Source organism: Catharus ustulatus, chromosome 11 (genome assembly GCF_009819885.2).
Source record: "Catharus ustulatus isolate bCatUst1 chromosome 11, bCatUst1.pri.v2, whole genome shotgun sequence".
NCBI lineage: Eukaryota > Metazoa > Chordata > Aves > Passeriformes > Turdidae > Catharus > Catharus ustulatus.
The window spans coordinates 8,311,955-8,334,457 of record NC_046231.1 but is presented as its reverse complement, the minus strand read 5'-3'; the positions used below and the strand labels follow the sequence as shown (position 1 = coordinate 8,334,457).

General features: G+C 41.0%; 1 protein-coding gene across 1 annotated transcript in view; it reads right to left on the bottom strand.

The window, feature by feature from the left end:
* The window catches only part of LONP2 (lon peptidase 2, peroxisomal), a 37,454-nt gene that overhangs the window by 1,590 nt on the left and 13,361 nt on the right, over window positions 1–22,503 (bottom strand). Inside the window, exons 9-14 of the mRNA XM_033069693.1 lie at window positions 18,630–18,780; window positions 17,963–18,089; window positions 16,795–16,928; window positions 7,947–8,089; window positions 2,905–3,112; window positions 1,554–1,744 (exon numbers count right to left, since the gene is read on the bottom strand). Of these exons, the coding sequence (XP_032925584.1) occupies window positions 1,554–1,744; window positions 2,905–3,112; window positions 7,947–8,089; window positions 16,795–16,928; window positions 17,963–18,089; window positions 18,630–18,780 (954 nt within the window). The remainder of the gene's footprint in view (window positions 1–1,553; window positions 1,745–2,904; window positions 3,113–7,946; window positions 8,090–16,794; window positions 16,929–17,962; window positions 18,090–18,629; window positions 18,781–22,503) is intronic.

Sequence of the window (22,503 nt, the reverse complement as noted above, 5' to 3'; positions counted from 1 at the left end):
ATTTAGGAAAGAAATTAAAAATGCAGTCAGAGTTGTAGCTCATCATGTGCTTAATGAGGGAAATATGTTAATATGCTACAGTATTCTTTCTGTAACAGCTACAGAGAGAAAAACAGATTTAGGAGTGCAGGTACAAGAGAATCAACAGAAGAAATGTCATTGCTTTTCAGGAATTTCTTTAACAAAAGTGGCCTTCACTCCATTTTTTTAATATCATGTACTGAAATCCTGCACCTGCCCTGGACCACAAGATTTCTCAGATAAAGGCAGTATTAGATTTAGGGGGAAAAGGGTCCTAAGGAAGCAATGTCCCATGAAAAATAACTTGAGCTGTACAACAAAATATGCACAGCTAAGCAAAGCTGCGTTCCAGGAGTGGAGAGGCACTGCTCCACTGAGCCTCCTGGTTGAGTTGCTAATGAGATGTTAAGGGGGGAGGGGGTGGTTAAATTAATTTTTCTTACAGTTGTAGCTTCCCCCAAACTCCTTTCTATTCCTAAAGACCTTCTTAGAGCAGAAACTTGTAATTTTACAATGCTCTAGAGAAGAGAAAGGACCTGTATTACAGTACAAAGGGCAAAGCCCGAGCTGCTGTGACACAGGGCAGGAGTGACCCATGATCCTGATGGTGATCCAGGGGTCTGGCAGTGCTGCACACTCAGCAGCCAGGGCAGCCCCTGGCACAGCCCTGGGAATTCAGGCACTGAGAACAGCAAGATTCCGGATGCCCTGGGGAAGGAGGAAAACGTGGTTTAATATTTACAGGGACCTTATCTCTGCACACAGCTTTAGCAGCAGGCACAGCCTGGTCACTGCCTGGCAGTCAGGACAGGATGGCTGCAGGGCTAAGCTGGCTCCCACCAGTCACTGCAGGCTGCTCCAGAACCCTGGACAATGGCCTGGCCTGTCAGAGCCTACCATGGCAGCTCTGGTTCTGTCTCCTCTGCAGGAAACAAAATTCTGTCCCTATTTCCAGCTTCATCCTCCTGTCCATCATTTGGTATGAGATGGTAACTGTTGTTTGAACACCTTCTTTGCCTTCAAGTTTTGACAAAGCTTTATGGAAACCCCATTTGACTGAGCTCCATACAAGGACCAACACTGAAGAGAAATCTAAAAGTAGATCCATGGATTCAGGAGTAACCTGGGTGCAGTTACTGTGAGAGTTTTAAGACACAACTTTACAGACACCAGAAGCAGTTCTGTATCAACAGTCTGAGGAAGCACATTTAGAAACCACAGTGCAGACTTTAGAGCCATCTTGCATTTTAAGACTTTGAGGTTTCCTTTCCAAGTAGACATTTTAAGGTATTTTCCCAAAAAGCCACATCAAGGCTGGCTTTAGTTGAAAGGCAAAGCACAGGAGTGGGGCATTCCTGCAGCAGCCTGGCCTTCATTGGCCTCTTCCAATGCACCAGCAGAGACTGCATTGCTGCTAAGGAATGATCCAGCAAGGCTCTGGATCCACTCTTTTCTAAGTGGCTATAAACAGATTTTATATCCAGAACAGGGAGAATTAATACAACTTAGCTCTTTTCTCCAATGATGCTTACTGGAAGAACAAGGCCTCTTAGTGTAATTTCTCCTGTCATGGCTACATCTGAGCACACCAGCCGCCCACTGAAGAGTGAAGCAAGGCAGGTTACTATGGTAACACCAGCAGATGGTCCATCTTTTGTGACAGCTCCAGCTGGGAAGTGCAGATGGATGTCAGTGTTGTCAAGGAGATCAAAACTTCCAGAAGCTTAAGGAAAAAAAGAATGGTTTGAATGTTAAAAATCTAAACCCATTTTTTTCCTGGTCTTTATTCTAAAAGCCCACCAAGAACTAAAAGCCTTGGCACTATTTATTAACAGTAGGCTGAAAAAACAACACATTGCAGAGGCCCTAGGAAAAAACAACAAAGAGAAATCCCAATGAGCTTTCCTATCCAAATTTCTAGAAAAAACTGTAACATGATAACCAATAAGCTTGGCATTTGCATGCATTGGGAAACTGAAAGTAGGGATTAATGTGGAAACCAAAGAAATTCTACATAGAATTTTTATGCCCCAAACCATCAACAACATCAATGTTCAGAGAACACTCCACAGAAATTCACAATTATAGTAAACAGAAACTCTTTTTATGGCCTTTCACCTGTAATGGAGTGTAAACCAGAGCAAACATGCACAGGTAATGCCTGCAGCATTTCATACATGAATTCAATTTTTGTTTTTAACCTATCTAGACTTCCACTATTAGCAAAGATACTGGTTGATTATTCGCCTGATAAGCAGATGACCAATCTAGAAAACACATTTCCACAAGTCATGGGAGGTTCAGAGAAAAAAAATAGTTAAAATGTTCTTGTCCAGAGCTCTACTGCACTGCAGTTCCACAACTGCCATACAAATCTAGTGTCCTCAACATACTTAGACTACAGAAACCTTTTAACAGAGAAAAACTACAGACTTCTCTATGTCTCCATCATGAAAACACTGCTGGAAAGCTTGAGTGTAAAAATGAGTCAGAGGCAGTGTCTGCCACAACCAAGGAGAGGTACCTTGGCACAGAGGCTGCCCACAGCCTTCCAGGCTAGGGCAGGGAGTCAGCTCCTGCTCTGCCAGGCCACAGCCACCTCGGCTTGGCAGCAGCTGGGAAAGAACTGCACAGAGGCACTCTGGTGCTGACCTCATCTCCAGGGCAGCACTGACGGCTGAAACCTTTGTGTGTTACATGTCCACAGTGAGTAACTGCCAGGGTTACTCAGCAGTGCAGCAGCTGTGGGGCTGCAGCTGCCCCGCAGTGTCCCACAGTGTCCCTGCAGTGTCTCAGCAGTGTCCCCGCAGTGTCCCCACAGCTGCCCCCACAGTGTCCCCGCAGTGTCCCCGCAGTGTCCCCGCAGTGCCCCCGCAGGCGCACCGTTGGTGAGCTGGTATCTCTTGGCGTTGCTGCGCAGCCAGCTGATGGCCAGGTGAGCCGACTCCTTCATGACGTCCCCCAGCTGTCCCGTCAGTGTGAGCTGGCCCTCCCCGTCCATCTGGCTCGCTTCCACAAACATGATCTCCCCTCCCAGGGGTGTCCAGGCCAGCCCTATGGCCACCCCGGGCTGGTTCAGGCGCTCAGACACCTGAAGGGAAACACGGGAAGCGGTTTAAGAAACAGCCATTAAAAAAAAAATTTTGCAAAACTAATTAAATAGTTAGCTTTGAAACAACTGTACCCATCAAAACACAGAAGTTAAGCCAAATGTCTGATCTCTTATATTTTAATTTATTATTTAATACAGCAGTAGTTCTGGATATGTGTAAACACTAGTTATACAACATGAGCTGTGTATGGCAGCTTAGTTTAAGGCCACGGCAAACATCTGGGCGTGTCCTTCTTGAAACTTTCCCTGCCCCCTAAAACACCATAAAAATCTTTCTCCTCAAAGCACCTCAAGTACTGAGTCAATCTTGACTGAATGTTTATGTGACAACCCATCTGCTGGAGTGTGTTTGCCCTGACTGTTACTCCTGTGACAAAGCCAGTTTTGCTCCCTGGTATTCCCTAAAAGCCTTTTTAAAGGTGGTGGCACTGCCTGAGCTGTGGCCAGCCAAGCCCCCCCTGCAGGGTTGTTCCCTGCAGACATTTACAAACACTCTGGAACAGCAAAAATGTGAATATGTTCCCAGGCCAGGCAGAGGGAACACCTGACAGAGTCCCTTTAGGAGTCACAAGCAGCCAAGCAATCAGCAGCTACACTGGCAGCCAAAGCCAAGGCAGGCACAGAGCCCCTTCTGGTTCTCCTGGGGCTCTCCCTTATCAGTCTCCTGCCATTTGCTGTCATCAGCAGGATTTAGCTAAGAAGGCTCTTTCTTTTTCTAGCATTTAAGAAAATTGTACAGAACAGTGTGTTTCACTTTTATGGTATCAAAGTACCTCACCAAGCATTTTAATTTTGTTTACATCAGTCTCTCTATCCACTCCCTGTGTGTTATTAGTTACAGTGATTTACTCTGATTATTTTAGTAACTCAGGTTAAAGTCGGTTCATCCTGGTCACACTGAAATCCAACAACACTCAAACATTCCTCTTTGCACTGGAGACAACGCTATTTTGGCAAACCATCACGGTTTCAAACATTACAGGTGTAATGAACAAAATTAAGTGTTCACACCCTCTCCCAGCCCAAAGCAGCCATTAGCAAGGGCTGTTGATTTGGGAGTTTTGTTTCAGTTTTTTCAGACTGGACTCCGGATCAATTGAAAACAGTTTAGAGACTGTTTGAGAATTCAGGGGCAGAATACAGCAAACGGGACAGCAAATCAAAACCCAAACGGTTCTAAAGACTCATCCCTTAGCATAGGCTCCCTCCTCTATCCTCAGACTAGGCAGGTACCTCCTCCTACTTTCACAAGTCAGTTGAGATCTGGTAAGAGAAACTGGCTGTGTAGTCGGTGTTGATCACCTTTGGACCACTGTTCCTTGCGTTACCTGGTGCCTCCAAAGCCAAGCAGCCTCTCCTGCTGTCCTGGAGAGACACTGGACCACCCCTGCTGCAGCCTCCTCAGCTGAGCTTTACTGAGCCTGCTGACAGGCACATGTGGCAAATGCCCTGGCAGCTTGGAGATCTGGCTGCAGAAAAGCCCCCTGGAAACTCCCAAACACAGTCAGAGCCACAGAACCCCCAACACTCAGAGGAAAGCACACTGGACTATGTGAGACACCCACAAAGTGTTACAGGGAGCTCCACGAGACTGAATCACTCCTAGAACCTCTGAATAATTTCTTCTCATCAAAAGTCAGATTAATTTCAATTAGAATAAATCCTTTTTCACACTTTCTAAACAACTTCAATTAAAAATGACCATTTGAATCAGCTGATGGCTGGTGATGTCTGTCAGATGATGAAGATGTCACTGACCTACATGTGATGCCTTGAAAATGTTTGCAGATGAGACCAACCCAGCTGTGATTTAGCTGTATCCTGAGTACATGAACTTACTGTCACATGCATTTTAGCTGCCTGGACACTGCAAAATTGAAGTCTTAACATTCAGCACAGTCATTTATTTCAGAGTATTTCAGGTTATCATCTGCAGTTCTGGAGCTGCACCAAGTCAGTGTAATGGACAAGAAGGTGGTAAGTCCCTGCTTCACAATGAGAAGATGAGAACCAGTTCAGTCCCTTGCTGGCCTTTAGCATGGTTGTTTTCCTTCCACAGGTTTTCCCTGCCTGACTGTACCAACTTTTTTCTACTCTTCTGATTCATTCCCTGGCAAATCACTGCTGGCAAAGCACATTACAGTGGTTTCCCTCTGAGGCAGAAGGATTTCCCAGAAATATCACCACAAGACTGATAGTTCTAAGATAAAAATGCCAATCTAAACCTGTGCTTTGGACAGGTTTTGCTTCTGAAAGATACCCTAATTTTTTCCCTCATTAGAATTGTGCATGTCCCATGAAACAGAGCCATTCTTTTATGGCATCTTCATTTTCACCTCCTAGGCTAGGCCAGGCCATTTCCCTGACCTACAGCTTCTGTCCCTTCAACTTCACTCAAGTTATGAGGATATAAACCAGTCCTGATGGGCCTTCCTGTGGCACCAATAATATTTTGTTACTCAAGCAGAATTAAGGGTTGAAAGAAAAAAAAAGCTAAAAAATCCCCCAAAACACAAACTAAAATCCAAGCCAAAAATACAAATATCTAGTTATAAACCCACTGGATATGTTACAAACCCTTTCCCCCTGAAGTGTGCTGTGCTGAAATATTTCATTAAATCTTCTTCACTTTAAATTGTCAAGATTATTCTTTCAAAGCCTCACTATGTGATTCATTCCAACATTTGTTCTGTAGGAGACACAAGATTATTTATTTGTGATAAATGAATTAATCCAGCAAGTAGGAGCTGAATATTCTGTCACTTCTTCCTGCTGGGAGAGCTGTGCAGACAATAGCCAAGCAATGCCCTGGAAAGGTGAGAGATGAATCCCTGTGTCAGGAATTCCCTGAAGGACAACAGATCAATTAAGCCATGTCATGTTTTCAGTTCCATTTGCTCAGCCTCATGCAGGTGCTGCCTCCATCGTGTCTTTGTTTCAGCTGCTGATAAATGGCAGAAGGCAGGCCCAGGGTGGAGCTCTCAGACCCAGAGAGGAGACCCAGCCTGTGACTACAGAGCAGAACCCACAGCAGCCATGCTCAGCTACTCGCCAGAGCAGAAACTTTGCTCCCTGAAAGAACCTTGGGGGCACTTGAGAAAATTCTAAGGGATAATACACTAGTTGGGAAAATTCCTTAAAATAGGAGTTATGTTGTTATCTGAGCAATTTACATGGAAAAAACCAAAGTGTGTACTGAAAAATATTCACTCGATAATTACAGCAAATAGTACATGAAAAGAATCCTGGGCTGCTTGGGAACTGATCTGTGTGGATTCACGTCTACCTCTATTTATGCACTAAATCTGCCTTCTAAATACAGAAATGTTAGGAAATTTTTTGATAAAGAAGTCACAAGCTTCAGTCTGTCTCATTTCAGTTTACACAGGCCAGCAGATCCATGAAATGCTTATCTGCAAATTTCTGGCATCTATTGTGAACCCCACAACAAATAAACAAAAACCCCACAAAAGAAAATCCCCATCTAGCATTCCTGTATTTGAACACTTGAAATTAAAAACCACACTTTAAAAATTTTACTTGCATTACTTAATCCTACAGGAAAAAGACAAAATAGCAGAAATTATTTTCCAACACACCCACACTACCAAATTTAAATGAACAATCCACTCCAGAAACAAAATTTACACCAGGCAGAACAGCTAAGAAAAGTTCCATATTGGAACTGAAGTTTTACATTTGTGTGATCTTCCTGTTGGGACAAGAGATTTCTGAGAGCTGAAAAGAACCAATATAAGTTGCTGACAATTTAGTCATTTGCCTAAAGAGCAAATTCTTCTAATTTCTGAAAGTAAAACAATAAATCACCAAAGAGCCCATGTGAATGCACCCAGCCCAGAGTCACCAGGCCTGTTGGTCATTTATCTTCCTTGCCTCCCATTCTCCCACTGTTCCCATCATCATCCTCTGTCACAATCAATGGCACTGTCTCCTTTCAGTTTGTTTCCTCATTTCTGTCTCTTCTTTAAGAATCTCTTCCATGATAAAATCTTCACATCCAAAAGCCTCAGGTGTAAAAACTGATTCACTCCTTAACAATCATTCATTTTTTCCTCCTATCCCAATCATTTTGTCCCCTTTTTGTTCTTCAAATCCCACTGGAAGTGTGGTCCTCTGATTTAGGAGAAAAGAATTGTAAGAGGAAAGTTCCCAGAAACAGAGAACAACTGCACTGTCACTGGTGAAATGAGAATCCCAAACTAACAAACTACTTTAACTGATGGCATTTCCATAGACCAGAGCAAAATACCAATGGGAGAAAGCAAAAAATCTGAAATATGCCCACTGAGGAGCAGAGCTGGAGGTGCCTGACTGATCATAAAACATTTTAATAGCTAAGAGTCACATTAACCTAAAGAATGTCTGAGAACTTCTGGTACAAACTGAAGTAGTTTTAATACCCAAAAATGCTGCCTGGCTTTAAGGAGGTATGAGGGACAGTCCCTAGCACAGCTGCTGCAGAGACAGTATTCCTGGGTTCTACTTTTGGCTTCCTTCCCACGACCACCAAACATCCCCCAAACAAAAGCAAAATTGTTTCACACTGAAAAAACACCACCACGTTCTTCAGCACTGCTGCAGGAACCTTTGCTAACAGAAAAGTCAGGGCATTGTGTTATTTACATACTCTGAATGAAAAGAAAAACTTTAGGTGCAAACACACTTTGTGGAACCTAAAGAAACACAGTCTGTTACTGACATATTTTGAAGTTGTTAACATTGTAGAGACTCAGTCAATAGCAATAACCATGTCAGCCAGAAACAGTATCAAACAGAAACAAATGAATGTTACCTCCATGTCATACAGCGGGGGGCCCAGGATATCTTTCAGAGCATGGAAATCAATTAAAATCGGCATTTCAGGTGGCAGAGCCAGGTCAGCTGTGTCACTGATGGATTCTGGTTTGGCATCTTCTGCGACGTGTTCTTTGCAATCTAAGGGAAGAGAATCTAATCTAGGACTTGTAATGGTCTTTCCTAGACAGAGGAATTTTTTAAAAATCATGACAGAGAAAAATAAAACATGCAACAAAATGCTCAGTAAGTTCAGAAAAATGTGTTCAAATCATTCACAAAAATCTTGTCAAATTAAAGATAATATGGTGTGAAATTTAATTATTAAGCCTAAATATGTTCTAACTGTTCAAAGATAAAATTAAATCTAGAGCACTGACAGAGATGCAAGTCATCAGTTTAAGTGCATTTAAAACTAATTCAAACAGCAAAACACATTAGCTCATTTAAGACTTTGCACTTTTCACTAGATTTGTGCAGAAAAGCAGTATCTCACAGAATCAGAATGCTCTGGGCTGTAAAGGACCTTAAAGCTGATCTTGCTTTAAGGCCTTGCAGGGACACCTTCCACTATCCCAGGGTGCTCCAGGCCCTGTCCAACTTGGCCTTGGACACTTTCAAGGGATGGGGCAGCCAGAGCCTCTCTGGGAACCAAGGCCAGGGCCCCCCCACCCTCCCAGGGAGGGGTTTATTCCTGCAGGAGGAATCAGGTGCAGTGTGGTACAACAGAGAAGGTGCAGCTGAACAATCAGGGCAATCTGACAGTGCAGGGACTCCTGCTCTTCTCATGTGTGTTTACAACTGTGCTCCAGCACACAGCACCTCCAGTGCAGCCCTTGCAGCACAAACTCTGATGTGACACTTTTCATGCTGATTTCTGTCTCCTATGACTTTCATGGCTTTGCTCAATCATAGAAGGATTTGGTTTGGAAGGGACCCCTAAAGATCATCAGCCCAACTCCCCAGCACACACAGGGACACCTTCCATCTGCTCAGGCTGCTTCACCCACAAAACTGACATCTCCTGTCTGTTCAACAGCCAGCTCAGATAAAAACACCTACAGGTCTTGTTCAGTGGAAAAACCTCAAACAATTTCAGTGTAATAACCTGTGGCTTTTGTCTTGAAATACTACACACACAGAGAGCTCTGTTCTTCTTTTCTTTGTTGAAGGAGATACTGCAAAGGTGTCATGCTCAATAACCAGCAGCAGCAAAAAATTCCTCCAAGGTCCAATTACCAGACATTTTCAGAAACACCTACAGGCATCATATACTCTTCAGGAAGGGCTATAAATTCCCAGCAGCCTGACACTTTTGAATGCAATATACTCAATTGTCACCTAGGAGGGACCACACAATTAAAGTAATAGTTATGGGTTCAGAAAGGGGCTTTTCCCTTCCTTCACTCACAGCATGAGTGGATTTCTTACCTGCACAAGGGCTTCCTTAGCAGAACTGCCTTCAAATTTCTGTTTTCTCTTTCTACACAAAGTGAACTGCAATGGGAACCACGCCAATGTCAGTCTCACCCCCAGCCTGCAGAGGAGCTGCTGCATGAACTCGCAGGTCTGGGGAAGGGACTGACACAGTTACCAAGGGACTGGGAGCAGAGGGACAATGCAAACAAGGAATCATTTCCGCACAGAATCTGATCCAGATGCAAGAGGCTTATCAGCCTATACAGTGTTTTAGTGAAACATCTATCAGAAATGAAGAGTGCTTGGACAATCCAGCTGTCCCTAAGGCTCTGTGGCACTCCCAGGGCAGTGCCTCCCTGCCCTGCTGCACACACAGAGCGAAGACTTTTCTTTCCACCCCAAACCCCAGCCTAACACATCATAACTTTGTCACACAGCAATGCACAGTGAGCTTCAAGACTCCTGCACCATATTTTGGACCCAAATATGGGTTGTTTACTTTCTTTGAATTCTTCCTAATTTTAGTTTGAAAAGGAGCATTCTGGTTCTTCCTCTGCAGATCAATGCATGCACAGTAACTGAAGATCCGAGAGTTCAAACAAGTACAGAGAAACACAAACCACTGATCTCATCTATTTACTATAATGTGAAGAGGTGGTCAGTGGTGCAAAAGCAATTCTCAGAATGGATAAATAAGGTTGATGTCTCCCTCAACAAGATACAAACTATCCTGTTATTAATCCTGATACATAAAGGCCTCTTTACACATAATTTTGTGACTGTGATAATTTTGTGACATCTCACTAAAGCCTTAATAGAGTATCAAGGAAAACATTTTACATCACTATTAATACCACAACAGCAACTCAGGACTCCAATCTAACAGCTCTTATCCAACAGCCACTAAATTTCCCATTGTACAACCTGCTGCTCCATGGCTAAATTCCATTCCTTCACTGCAAACACTGCCTTAGATACGTCCTGTTGTTCCAGCATGTCTCTCTGCTTTTGTTATACTATTTTTGTACATAATAAATTTAAAGACATAAACACTGGCAAGTCTAGGAAACTTGACCCTGAACGCTATTCTTGCAATTCAGACTGCAATTTCAACACTATTTGATAATCTGAGATGTAATTCGTATTTCAAAACAAAATTGAATTTAAAACCAGCTGCTTTTGTTCTATACCAAGATTTTACTGCCTAACAAACACAAAAGTATTTCTTTCACTTAGCTCTGTATACAGCTGAAGAGAAAAACTCCTCAAAAACAAATCAGGGAATCTGAGGCCACCTGCCCCATTAAAAGAATCAGAAAGCTTTTTCTTTGAGTTTATCTGATCTAATGAGTAGATCCCATTTCATCATCTGTAACAACAAACCCCAGACTTTTTTTAAAATGTTAACCTAAATTCTGGCATTATCTAATTTTCTATAAAAGCATAAAGTGATACCCCAAAATGTAATTAAAAACTCTTTTTCTTCGAAGGAAAAAGCCATCTTCGTTTATCATCTTTAAACAAGTGCTGACTATGAGGAATCTATAAAGACAGAAGTAATTAAGGTTTCCACTAACAATGACAAATGTGTGTTCCCTACCCACCCCAGACTAACAGCCATAAACCATAGTACAAGCTAAATGACATAGTTATCTAAAAACAAGACACTTAAATTCAAGTTTCCAGAACCAGAACTTCCCATTCTGGACAGCAGCTTAATCATCTTAAAGTTTGAGATAAACTGGCAAAATAAACTACAAGGTCAAAAAGTTCCCTTAGCAGAGTTCCAAACTGCACCAGAGGAACCACCTGCTGCTCTGCTATGACATGTCTGCTTACACAAAAGCAGCATGGTATTGAGTTGTTTTAACATTTAAAAATTGTAATACTAAAAATAAGCAACAACACATAGCCCTCCCCAAGTAACCAAAAATAAGTTCAAAAAACAACCAACTGAAAAAAAGGATTCTGTTTGTAAAATTTTCCAAGTAGAATCTGCAGCTATTCAAAGATCACAATGTTCTTCAGGAATCTCTCTTTGCAAGTTCCCAAAATAAAACAAAGTCTCACATGTAAAAATGGATTTGTAAGAAAATGGACTCCTAAGAAAACATACTGACAATGAATTATTAAATATAATTAAAGCTTTAATCTTAATGGACATTTAATGGCACAAAGATTTAAAACAATAAGACTGCTACAAATGCAATGGAAATGAGAGAATACAGAAGTCTAAAACTTCCTCAACATGTTGCAATTTCTTACCTCCTCATAAAACAGATTTAAATTAAGCACTAGCAATACAAGTCTTAAACCCAAAGACTTCTAATCATACTTACTGACCAAGACAGAAAAATAGAAGCCTAACATTTTAGAGCAGTTTTTAACATAACACATTCTGATTTGCTGAACTGCTACAAAGAGAGATAAAAAAGAGCATCCACATGACAGACAAGGTTTCAAGTCTGTGGGCAATTAAAGGCAAAGTAACATTCTTGCTTTCTTTCCTTCTCATCTGCCTTAGCAGCAGATGCTACAGTACACAACAGACACAATTCTTTTAGCCCCTCCAAACTAAAACAAATCCAAAACTGCATTTAGGTAGAAAAGGAGGGGAATGCTTTTCCTGTTCATATTCAAAGCCAGCCATAACATGAAACTGCAAACCCTAAAAGCAACATTCCACTTAAATCTCATGCACCACACTTTCAGGAAGCATTTCTTTAGGAAGGGAACAATTTCCTGGGACCCTATCCTGTTTACACTTGCTTATGTGCTTAAATTTAATGCTATGTGCATGTCTCCCCATAGCATCAGAAAATGTGAAGTGCTTATGCTGGAATATTTTGATAAATTAACATGGAAAAAATAACACCTTAAAAATTAATTTGCATTCAAGCCAAACTTCTCCAAACATTGATGCCTTCTCCTACAAAGTCATTCCAAGCAATTTTCAGAAATTTCAGAAAAAGGCCCACACTGCAGCCTGCAGAGCTGGGAAGCTCTTTAAAGTCAGCAGAGCTGAGCTCAGTATCTGCAGTCACACCACCTTAGGACTGATGCTCAGCAGATGTCATGTGTCAGTTCACACTGACCACTTTGGTCAAACTTGCATTTAATTTAAAACCATGTGTTTCATCCACAAGGAGTAGAACAACCTGCTCTGTATTGATGGGTTATGGAAATACTTAAGTATGTTCTAAGCCTTGGTTTGAACATAAATACAATTTCATCACTTTTAGTTATGAAATATTACCTGTCCTAAATCTCCCTTGGGGTCTGAATTAGACAAATTGTTTTTCGTTCTGGGTTTCAACTGCTGTATCATGGTGTGATGCTTTAGTGCACAGTTGCTGCATTGTATTCTCAAGGCAGTTGCACTAAAATAGGAAGGATAGTTTCACAGACTTTTGTGACTTCTAGAATTTCTTGTAGTGTCAAAAGACTCGAGGAGTGTCTCATAAATCTTAGATAGTGTTTCAGTGAAATATCAGCTAGCACTGCTGTACACAGGGCTGACTCCCCAGAGAGCTCTGAAAAATGCTGAAGTTCCACAAATCAACACTCCTGCACTCACCAACTTCTCCAGAAAGCCCAGGAGTCAGAGGAGCAAGGAGGCACTAAAAGCTGCCTGTGCATTTCAGAGGTGCATTTCTGGGAAGTGCTGAGCCCAGCCTGAGACACAGCCTCCAGCTCTGCGAGGGCAGTAGCCTCCCTTCCCAGAGCCACTGCCAAACAGTGGCAAAAGCCTCATCTTCACAAAGCCTTGAAAATAGGTGCTCTCCCTAAAGTTAAAAATCGGATTTAATCAATGTAATGGTGCAAAGTCTGTGATTCTACCACCTAGTCCTTAACTCTTACTACAACCACCAGCCAGAGGCACTCAGCTGAATAAACTCAACTGGCACCAGGGCAGGATTTGGCTGGGTTCTGGATCAGGTATAAATTATGTTTTAGCAAGCAAGGCAAGCCTGCATTCTGCCCTCTCCCAGTCACAACTCAAGGCATAACAAAGCACTAACTGCAGAGAGTCTCAGTCTCACATCAGCAACACATAAATGTGGGAAGCAAAACTGATTTCTACATATTTTATAACGATAATGAAAAAAATTCAATAAATAATTCTAAATAAACTATTAAGGGATAAAAACTCGATTAATTAATCTTCCAGAGTCATTCATTATATGAAATAAGAATTCACCACCATGATGCACAACTGTACAAATGTCCACTAAACCAACAGAAGAAAAAAATGCCAAAAATCAATTTAGGCTACAAATCCCATTATTTGCATCAAATTGCAAGTATTTGGAGATATTTACAAGTTTTGTTTTGAACACTTAGTTGTTTCCAACAGACAGAACGAAAATAAAAATATTTTTTAACAGGCTCCTACTCTCATACACCCCCAGCAAATGACACACTGTAAAAACACACCAGGGTGTAAGCACAGTGTCAGTACAAAATAGAACCCACTTTGCAGACAGTACCATTCTGCACAAGTTTCTCTAACAGCAAAGTTTCACTGCAGAGATACCTGTCCCTCCCTTTTATTAACACAGCTTTTTCTTATGGACAGTTTTCACTTCAGAAGTACAAAGGTAACTCTTCACAGCTCATTTCTTTCTTAACTCCAAACTGGGCCAACCAAAAACCATTTTGACCCCTTTTGAAGCACTTGGGCTGCTATTTTCACTTAGCTTTGGTAAGTTGTAAGTCCAGAACTAATTTTAACAGTGTATAATTTTAACAGTGTAAATACCTCAGTTGCAAGCACAGCTCTAATTTTAACATGGTAAATAACTCTCTCACTGGATTGAGATGTCTAACACAGCTCCTTTTTGTTACCTGCCTTAATAATAAAGTGCTTCTTCTTAGACTACCATGAGCTGTGCTCTGAACCTACCTCTCTCATCTATTTTACCAGAATGCTTGAAGAGCAGAATGACATCTTTTTATTCAGCAATTGCATTCAACCTCTGAAACACATTTTAGACACAGATACCTACTTTGAAAACATGACTTGTCAAAATTACCATCCAAAAAATGCAGTAGCCAGGACACCTGCTACTGCTAGTGTGGGTGAGCTGGGCCAGCACAGCCCAAAGGCTCAGCAATCACGTTCATGAAGACAGCACAGAAGCATCAACACATCAGGGTTTGACTTCACAAAGTCCATCAGAGCACAGAAAGTAAAAAACACACACATAATATAAAAGGAAAGCCCTGGTAAATATGTCTTTAAATCTCTGCCTTTTAATGAAGATGGGATCATTTAAATTGCAGGATCATTCATACATTCAGTCACTGCTACTGTGAGAGCTCACTGCCTTTAAACCAAACATTCAGAGAAAACCATGCTGACCCTGCTTAAGCAAACACTGCCTAATTCAACCTTCTGATATTACAGTTTTCATTAAGATGATCTTAGAAAACTCAACAAGATAAAAGATTAATTTTCAGAGGGGAAAGACTGAGCTAGGAAAAAAAGGCAAGGTAAAGCTGCAAGACTGTCAAAAAACAGATTCTCTGAGACAGATTATGTAAGTTTTTACTGGGTAAAACTCTTCTTCAAACACCCTTCTAATTATTACCACTGCTTGTAAAAATATCCCTTATATTTCCTCCCCTGGGATTTACTCTCTGAAAGGGGCAGACACTGCTCAGACTTGTTTGCTGCCTAGTTTTAAAGTGACAGATAACAAGTCTCCTCATCTGTCCCCCTCCAACCCAGACCAGACCTATTCCAGCTGTACAGATGCTAGAAGCTAAAGGTTTTTTCCACAACCATGTTGTGGAATATTTCAGAACATCAAACCAACAAGGCCTTGTTTGGTGTTTTAAGTCTGTGAGTATCCTGGAGCAAAAGCAAGCAGCCATTCTGCAGTTTTCAGTTTCCAGGATCCTCTGACACCCAGTTGTTCTCTGCCAGACTGGCAGAATTTCTTGTAACCTGAACTCATTTCAGTCTTCAAAAAACAAACTTAGGGAACACACAACGTGCTGGACAGATTTTATTAGACTAAGGACTATCCACATTTTAGAAGTTCAACCTGAGGTTTGGAGTTTGTCCTTTTACATTCCCAATTACCTGACACTGAGGGCTCCTGCAGACATCTAGTGCTGCAATGTGCACTGCAGAGCTCCAACAGGAAATTGCTGTGTACAGCAACATCCTCCATCAGCATCTGGCTGGAACAAAAGCACAGTCATCTACACCCCCATCACATCTTTCACCAAACACAGTACGGATGTTCGTTTTTGTTAAAAAGAACACTCATGGGGGGATGAAAAATGGAGCAGTCACCTGTTATGTGCTGCACATGAACTGGATCATGGGCCTGACTTCATCCTTCCCTCTCCTATTCCCAGACTTAGAAAGAGACCTACCTTTACCAGTGAAGCAGTACCCCGGGTGTTTTTGCTGTTTGAGAGTTTTGTGTTTAGATTTCTTTCACTCTGTTTGATGACTGGGAATGACAAAACACTGTACACATGGACACAAGACCAGACTAACCAAGGCTGAGAAGTTACCAAAGTTCCAAGAGACTTCGAATAAGCATGGTCTTAAATGGCACATAAAAACAATTCTAATTTCAGAGCCTTTCAGGAAGACAGATTTTTTAGTGTACAATAAAATAACCAGATTGAGTTCTCAGCTAGTAGGAACTACAGTCATGCTTAGTGTTTTAATAAAAGAAGTGAAAGATTTGCATCAAAAAACTTAGGAAGACATACACAAATCATAACTGCATCCCTAAGAGATGAAACAGATGCACTGAACTTCTCAGCTCCTGGTTGGTGAGGGGCTTGGAACACAAACCCTGGGAGGAACAGCTGGGGGAGCTGGGAGTGTTCAGCCTGGAGAAAAGGAGACTCAGGGTGACCTTCTCAACTCTACAGCTCCCTGAAAGGTTTTTGTAGCCAGGTGGGGTTGGTCTCTTTCTCCAGGCAGCACTGACATAACAAGGGGACACAGTCTTAAGCTGCATCAAGGGAAATATAGGTTGGATATTAGGAAAAAGTTTTTTTATGGAAAGAGTGATAAAGTACTGGAATTGGCTGTCCAGGGAGGTGGTAGATTAAAACACATCCCTGGACGTGATTTGAAAAAGACTGGATGTGGCACTCAGTGCCATGGTTTAGTTGAGCTGTTAGGGCATCGGTTGGACTCTACGATCTTGGAGGTTTCTTCCAACCCAGTGATTCTGTAATTACCAACTCAGCAGGCTGAAACTACTCAACTTATGTCCTAAGTCATAATTCAGCACCAAAACTGTACATCATAATAATGTCACATTATCTGTCATGCCTTTGAAAACAGAGTCCTTAAAGAACAATAAAATATCAGGAAAGTTTGCTAAATTAGCTTCCTAGTGACCACACTAGAAGTTCCCTTTTTAACAAAACATGTCCAAGATACACACCTTCTCCTTCCCCCACCTCAGCACGGTCTGGCTTTGCTTCTTTGTGCTGCCCTTCTGCCACTTTCACAGCCACTGCTCTGCAAATGGCTCCCAGCTTCCGATCCAGGGCCCGCACTCCTGCCTCCCTCGTGTACCTGTGAGAGACAACAGCTGTGCTGGGCTGTGCTTTGCAACACAGAGTTCTGTTCAGTGGAAACACACTCCTGACTAAACACACAGCCACACAAAATGGGATGGGAAAGGTACCAAAACCTTGGACTACTCTAATACACAGGGAAAAAATAATTTGTTTTGATCAAAATAATTGTGGTTGCTGAAAAAATTGTAGACAAATTACTGAGTGGGAAGACACGACTAACACCTGGTGTCAAACCTTCATGAAATGCAAAGCAATGTCCAAGAGCAACAAGATCTTTTTGGATGTATAAAAATTAAAAGGAAAAAATATTTTAAAACTTAAAATATATAGCTCACTGGAAGTTGAGGAACTGGTTGTAAAGGAATATTTTGTTTTAGTCTATGAACTAAAGAGAAGCACCAGGCAGTAACACTACCCAAAACAGCCAAAACACTGGTCAGAAAACACCTCAATTCATTGAATCCAAACACACTTTTTCCATAGGAAATTATCTAGTTTCAAGTTCAACAGATGTTCTGATCAATACATTTGCTGTCATGTCTAACAAAAACCCAAGTTCTAATGATTAGAAGCTATTTAAAACTACGTATTTTAGTTTTTAAAACCACATTCCAAATCTAGACAAATGTACCCATCAAGTCACAAAAAAAAAAAGAAGGGTAATTTTCATTTTTTGTATGAAAATGATAGAAATATAACTTGGTTCTTTACACTACATATTGTCTGCTGCCAAGGCCATGGCTTCACACACTGCAGCCACACCAACCTCAGATGCTCCTGTTCATCCACAGGGCTTTGGCAATTGTTTCAGCACAACTGATTGTGAGCCACACCTGGAGATCAAGAGCAAGGAACTCTACAGAAAGCATGTTCTCTAGAGAAGACAAGAGCTAGGGAAAGAGCAATTCCTTAAACTACCAACTGCTGAAGCTATTAAGGACAATACACATTAAGATATATTTGTATTACCACTTTATAAACTGATTTATAAAATAAGGTATTTAAACTGAAAGCAGTGAACAAATTTACCTGGTAATTATGCCTAAAGTGGTTACTTGGGGAATCTGTATTTGCTGTGGAGTCAGACCATGTAGATCAAGCTGTTTAGGAATCAAGTGTCTATGTGCAATTTCAATTTTTTCTTCTTGTGTGTATCCTTCCAAAAAAAAAAAAAAGTATGCATTTATTAACGATCTTCTTGCTTAGACACTAGAATATAATCAAGTTTCTTATCTTTTACAATTCTACCTGATTGAATTTAACAAAAAACCTCCCCAAGCTATAACTGACAAGGTTGTTTAGTTATGATCCTTTGTGGCTATTCGTAACTTCATGTGAACAAAACCAGAATTTTAGTGTTTCAAAGACCCCTTTCTCCATCAGAATTTTAAAAAGATGCATCACCCAACTGACCATTAGAATACAAACAAATCAGTGAAGGAAAATAACATTACAGAATGAATCCATGTATCACCACAGACCTGGAACTGAATTTCCTGAGTGCAATGCTAAATGCTATTCTCCTGACAGAGGCCACAGCAGAGGCATCCTGCCTTGTCCCTTCTAAGAACTCTGGCTATGCACTCCAGATTCCTGGCAGGCTTTCCTTAATGAGCTGCCTTTCATTTCTGCAAAAACACCCCAAACTTGTTTAGGGACCTGCAATAGCCATGTAATGAAGGCACTGCAGTGTTACCTGGCACCTGGATAACCTCCATTCTGTCCAGCAGGGCAGGTGGGATTGTAGCTGTAGTGTTGGCTGTAGCTATGAAAAGCACTTGGGACAGGTCAAAGGCTACGTTTAGATAGTGATCGGTGAAACTGTGATTTTGTTCTGGATCCAAGACCTTAACAAGAGTGAACACAAAAGCGACACAATTATTCAATCAGAAATAAATAAAATAGGCACATTTTTATTACATTCCATTTGGATCTGTCAAATCTGACTTTACAGTAGTAAAATACATTATGAATATCACCAAAACCCAGCCTTGCCTGGATTATTCTGTCACACCACATGCACAGTTCAAAAAGTCGCTTCCCCGTGAGTTGTTCCTGCCCTTTTCTAGAGGTGCTGCAGCATCTCTCCAGCCAGCAAGCACTTCCTCTAAGCTGCATCTCCATAACCTTTCACCCAAGGTAGAGTGGCCCTTCAAGGACACAGAGCAACTTTGGAACAGCAGCCCATGTGGTCCCATGGAACAAGGAGAATTCTCCCAAGTAACCCCTGACTCCAATCCTCACCTGTTGCTGGCAGCCCTTCTTACTCTAAGCTTACTTTGTACTCTAAGCTTACTTCTTACTCTCACACCAGCCCATGAGAGCTCTCTTGTGAGACACCAAGGGGAAGAACACAATCCCAGCCTTATCTGCCACCTGCCCCACTCATTCTGCTTTGTCCAGCCTTTATTACTAAAATAACAATTCTTATTGCCCATGACATCCCAGGTAAGGTTTGACTCTTGCAAGCCCTGGCCTGCCCAACACAATAATTTTTTTTGTCCCAAAACAACAGAGACAAAATTGAATAAGCACTGCAGAACAAAAACTACACAGTCTGACCAACCTCAAAGATTTACTGAACAAGTACAACTAGGGCTAAGATTAGGTGATAAATATTAAATACATACGTGGGACACGAGGATACTGAGATACTGTCCTGTAGATTTTTTAACAGTGCCACAAATGGGAAGTTCACTGTACACAGCAATGAACTCCTGGCTTCTCTATCACCTGTGAACTACCTTTGCTTCACATCCCCTTGAAGTACAGCCTCACTCTTCCTTCCCAAATGATGAATGATCAATGCTACACCAACACAAATAATTCTCATGTCACAAATAATGGGACCCATGCATCTCCTGAGAAACAGCACACTGCTGTCAAAATAATTTATCTGCCTACACCCAAATGAATGCACACAACCTGAATTATAGCCAAGAACAGTGTTGATAATTAAAAAACAAAAACTGAATTTGAGGACTTCTTCGATAGTTCTAAAAGAAACAATTCTGAATTTTCATTACTCTTAAATTCTCCCCAGGTTTTGAAAAGTGAAAAATATCTTTTGAAAAAAAATTACAATCAGAACAAACTAGAAAAATCCTTTTATTACAGAATGCCAGAAACACAGCTGACTTTCCTAAAAAACAGAAAAAATTCAGATTTTATTTTGAAGTGCTGCACAGATTTCAGAGCAGTTACACATTCCCCTTATTAGTGAAATCTTAAAACATACTGAAGCATATGCTTCAATTCTGAAGCTAGGGCTGGAACTCAATGAATGCCATTGTGCACTGGCTCTAAGCTATTCAAAAGCTTTTCTTACCCTCTTCAGCAAGCAGCTGCTAGCATTTACTCCCTTCTTTACCAATGAAGGCAAAGGCCTTGAAGTATCCTGACAAGCCAAGTCCACTGATGCATAATTCAGAGATGTGCCTCACCTCAGCCAGCCCCACAGTGCAGCCCTAAACACGGCACCAGGCAGGGAATGAAAGCACAGCAGCTACAAACTTCTCTTCAAAACAAGCAGCTCTATACCAAATATTAGCCTCCCACTCAAAGTTTTACTCTTGCAATTTTTTTCTCAAGTGTTTTAAACAGCTAATCCTAATTCAACTTACCCTCTTTTTTTTATACTGATAACAGTATTTCCACAGAATTCCAGTCTATTGGCTGAAGTATTTGCAAATAGTTTCAAAGCTGCTGAAAAACAATGTATTCTAACAGACCAAAGGGGCATTTGGACACATTTATTTACACGCATGTTTCTTTCTCCTTCTAGTCTGCAACTACAAATCCTTATGAACCCTGCTAAGTGCCAAGCTGGTGATTAGAATGTTATTTACAAAGATACACAAAATATTGATGCTATACTCACATGCAAAAAATACTATCCAATAAAGATAAGGGAAACTGTAATCCAAACCAATTTGGATTATATCTGAAAATGTGAATTATTTGAGATTTTTTTACAAGGGCTGGAGATCCTCTGGACTCATAATTCTTTGTCATGGTAACTGTTTTTAGAGTAAGATACAAACCAATGTCCTGTCTATGTATTTCAAACAGATTTTCCAAAGCAAATAGAACTGTTTTTCAGTTAGGTATCTGTACTGAAGTTCAAGTTCAAAAGTTTTCCAAGATATTCAACTAATACAGAAATATGAAGTACAAAAAGAACATTCAGTGCACAAAGTAACTTGGCTAATTTATGAGAGATAGTTCTCATGCATACAAAGGCTTCTCTGTAACAGCTTTTTATTACCACAAAATCCAGAATAAATTCCATGAACAGTTAATTGCCTGGCTATGCTCCTGGTCTAATTTCCCTGCATACAAATAATCACTATCAGGCACTTGGATCCATTTCTGCTTTCTTCTGTTTTTAACAGAGGTCATCTAAATTTAGACTAAAATATTCCTTTGTTAGTGAACAGTAACTGGAAATAGGAAGACATTCTGTCTTGCTGAAGCAACAGCTCTGCACAAGCATTAGATCTAAACACATATCCAGCAATTAGAAAGCACCAAGCTTTGCTCCCAAGATTACAGGGATGGCAATTTTCTTCCTGAATATGCCCTGTTGTGGACAGCAAGAATTTAACACACCTACACATTAAGGAATAAAGGATGTGCCTTTCATACTTAATGATGGCACTTATCAGACAAGCAGCAGTGTGAACAGCAAAAGTAGCAGTCAGGTGACCAGTGACTATTGTTTGCTCTCCAGCATAAAAGCCACCTTTGCTCACTCCAGATGGACTCTCCAACCATGTAAACCACGAGCAGCAGATGAAAATGAAGCTAATTATGTCCAGCCATGAGCTGTCCATTAGAAGAGGTAAAGCACCTGCTTCAGGATGTTTAGCCAGCAGTAGAGGGATATAGAGATCTCGCAGGGGAGCAGCCCAGCCATGGTTAATAGAGCAATTACTTCTCCAGATGCAACTAATGGGCAATTAGCAGGGCTTACATAAACCCTGCAGCCCAGGCAGGCAGTGGGAAGTGAACCTTATGAGCCTCAGCTGGAAAAATTCATGGCAGGAGCAGAGCTGAGTATCACCAAGAACGTGGTTTTAAAAGATAGAAAACAGAAATATCTCAAAGCAGCAATGAAGTACCCAGAATTTAAACATAACTAATTAAATAGCATTAATTAAATTTATTTGTCCTCATAAATGACACAATAGAAAAATACAATTGTTCTCTACTGCAGGACAGGGAATGAATAAAAATTATAAAAGCCAGGAAAGGTTGAATAAAATTACCAATACTAATATACAGACTTAGATTCCTGATTGGAACACTCTTCCCAAAAAATCTCAAATCATTGTGTCTGCATAGCAAACAGCCAGCTAAATACAAAAATTTGCAGGTATTTTTTCAATGTACTGACTAGAAATAGGACAGCTTAACTCAAGTATCTAAAATACTAATGACAGGAGAGGTATCAGCAAACTCAAAAACAGAGAGTATTACATTTTCAGCAAATCCCCCAGAGGAATAGTACAAGGAATAATGTATTTATTACATCCCCCTGCTTGTTCTCTTTGCACTTTGAGGCCCTT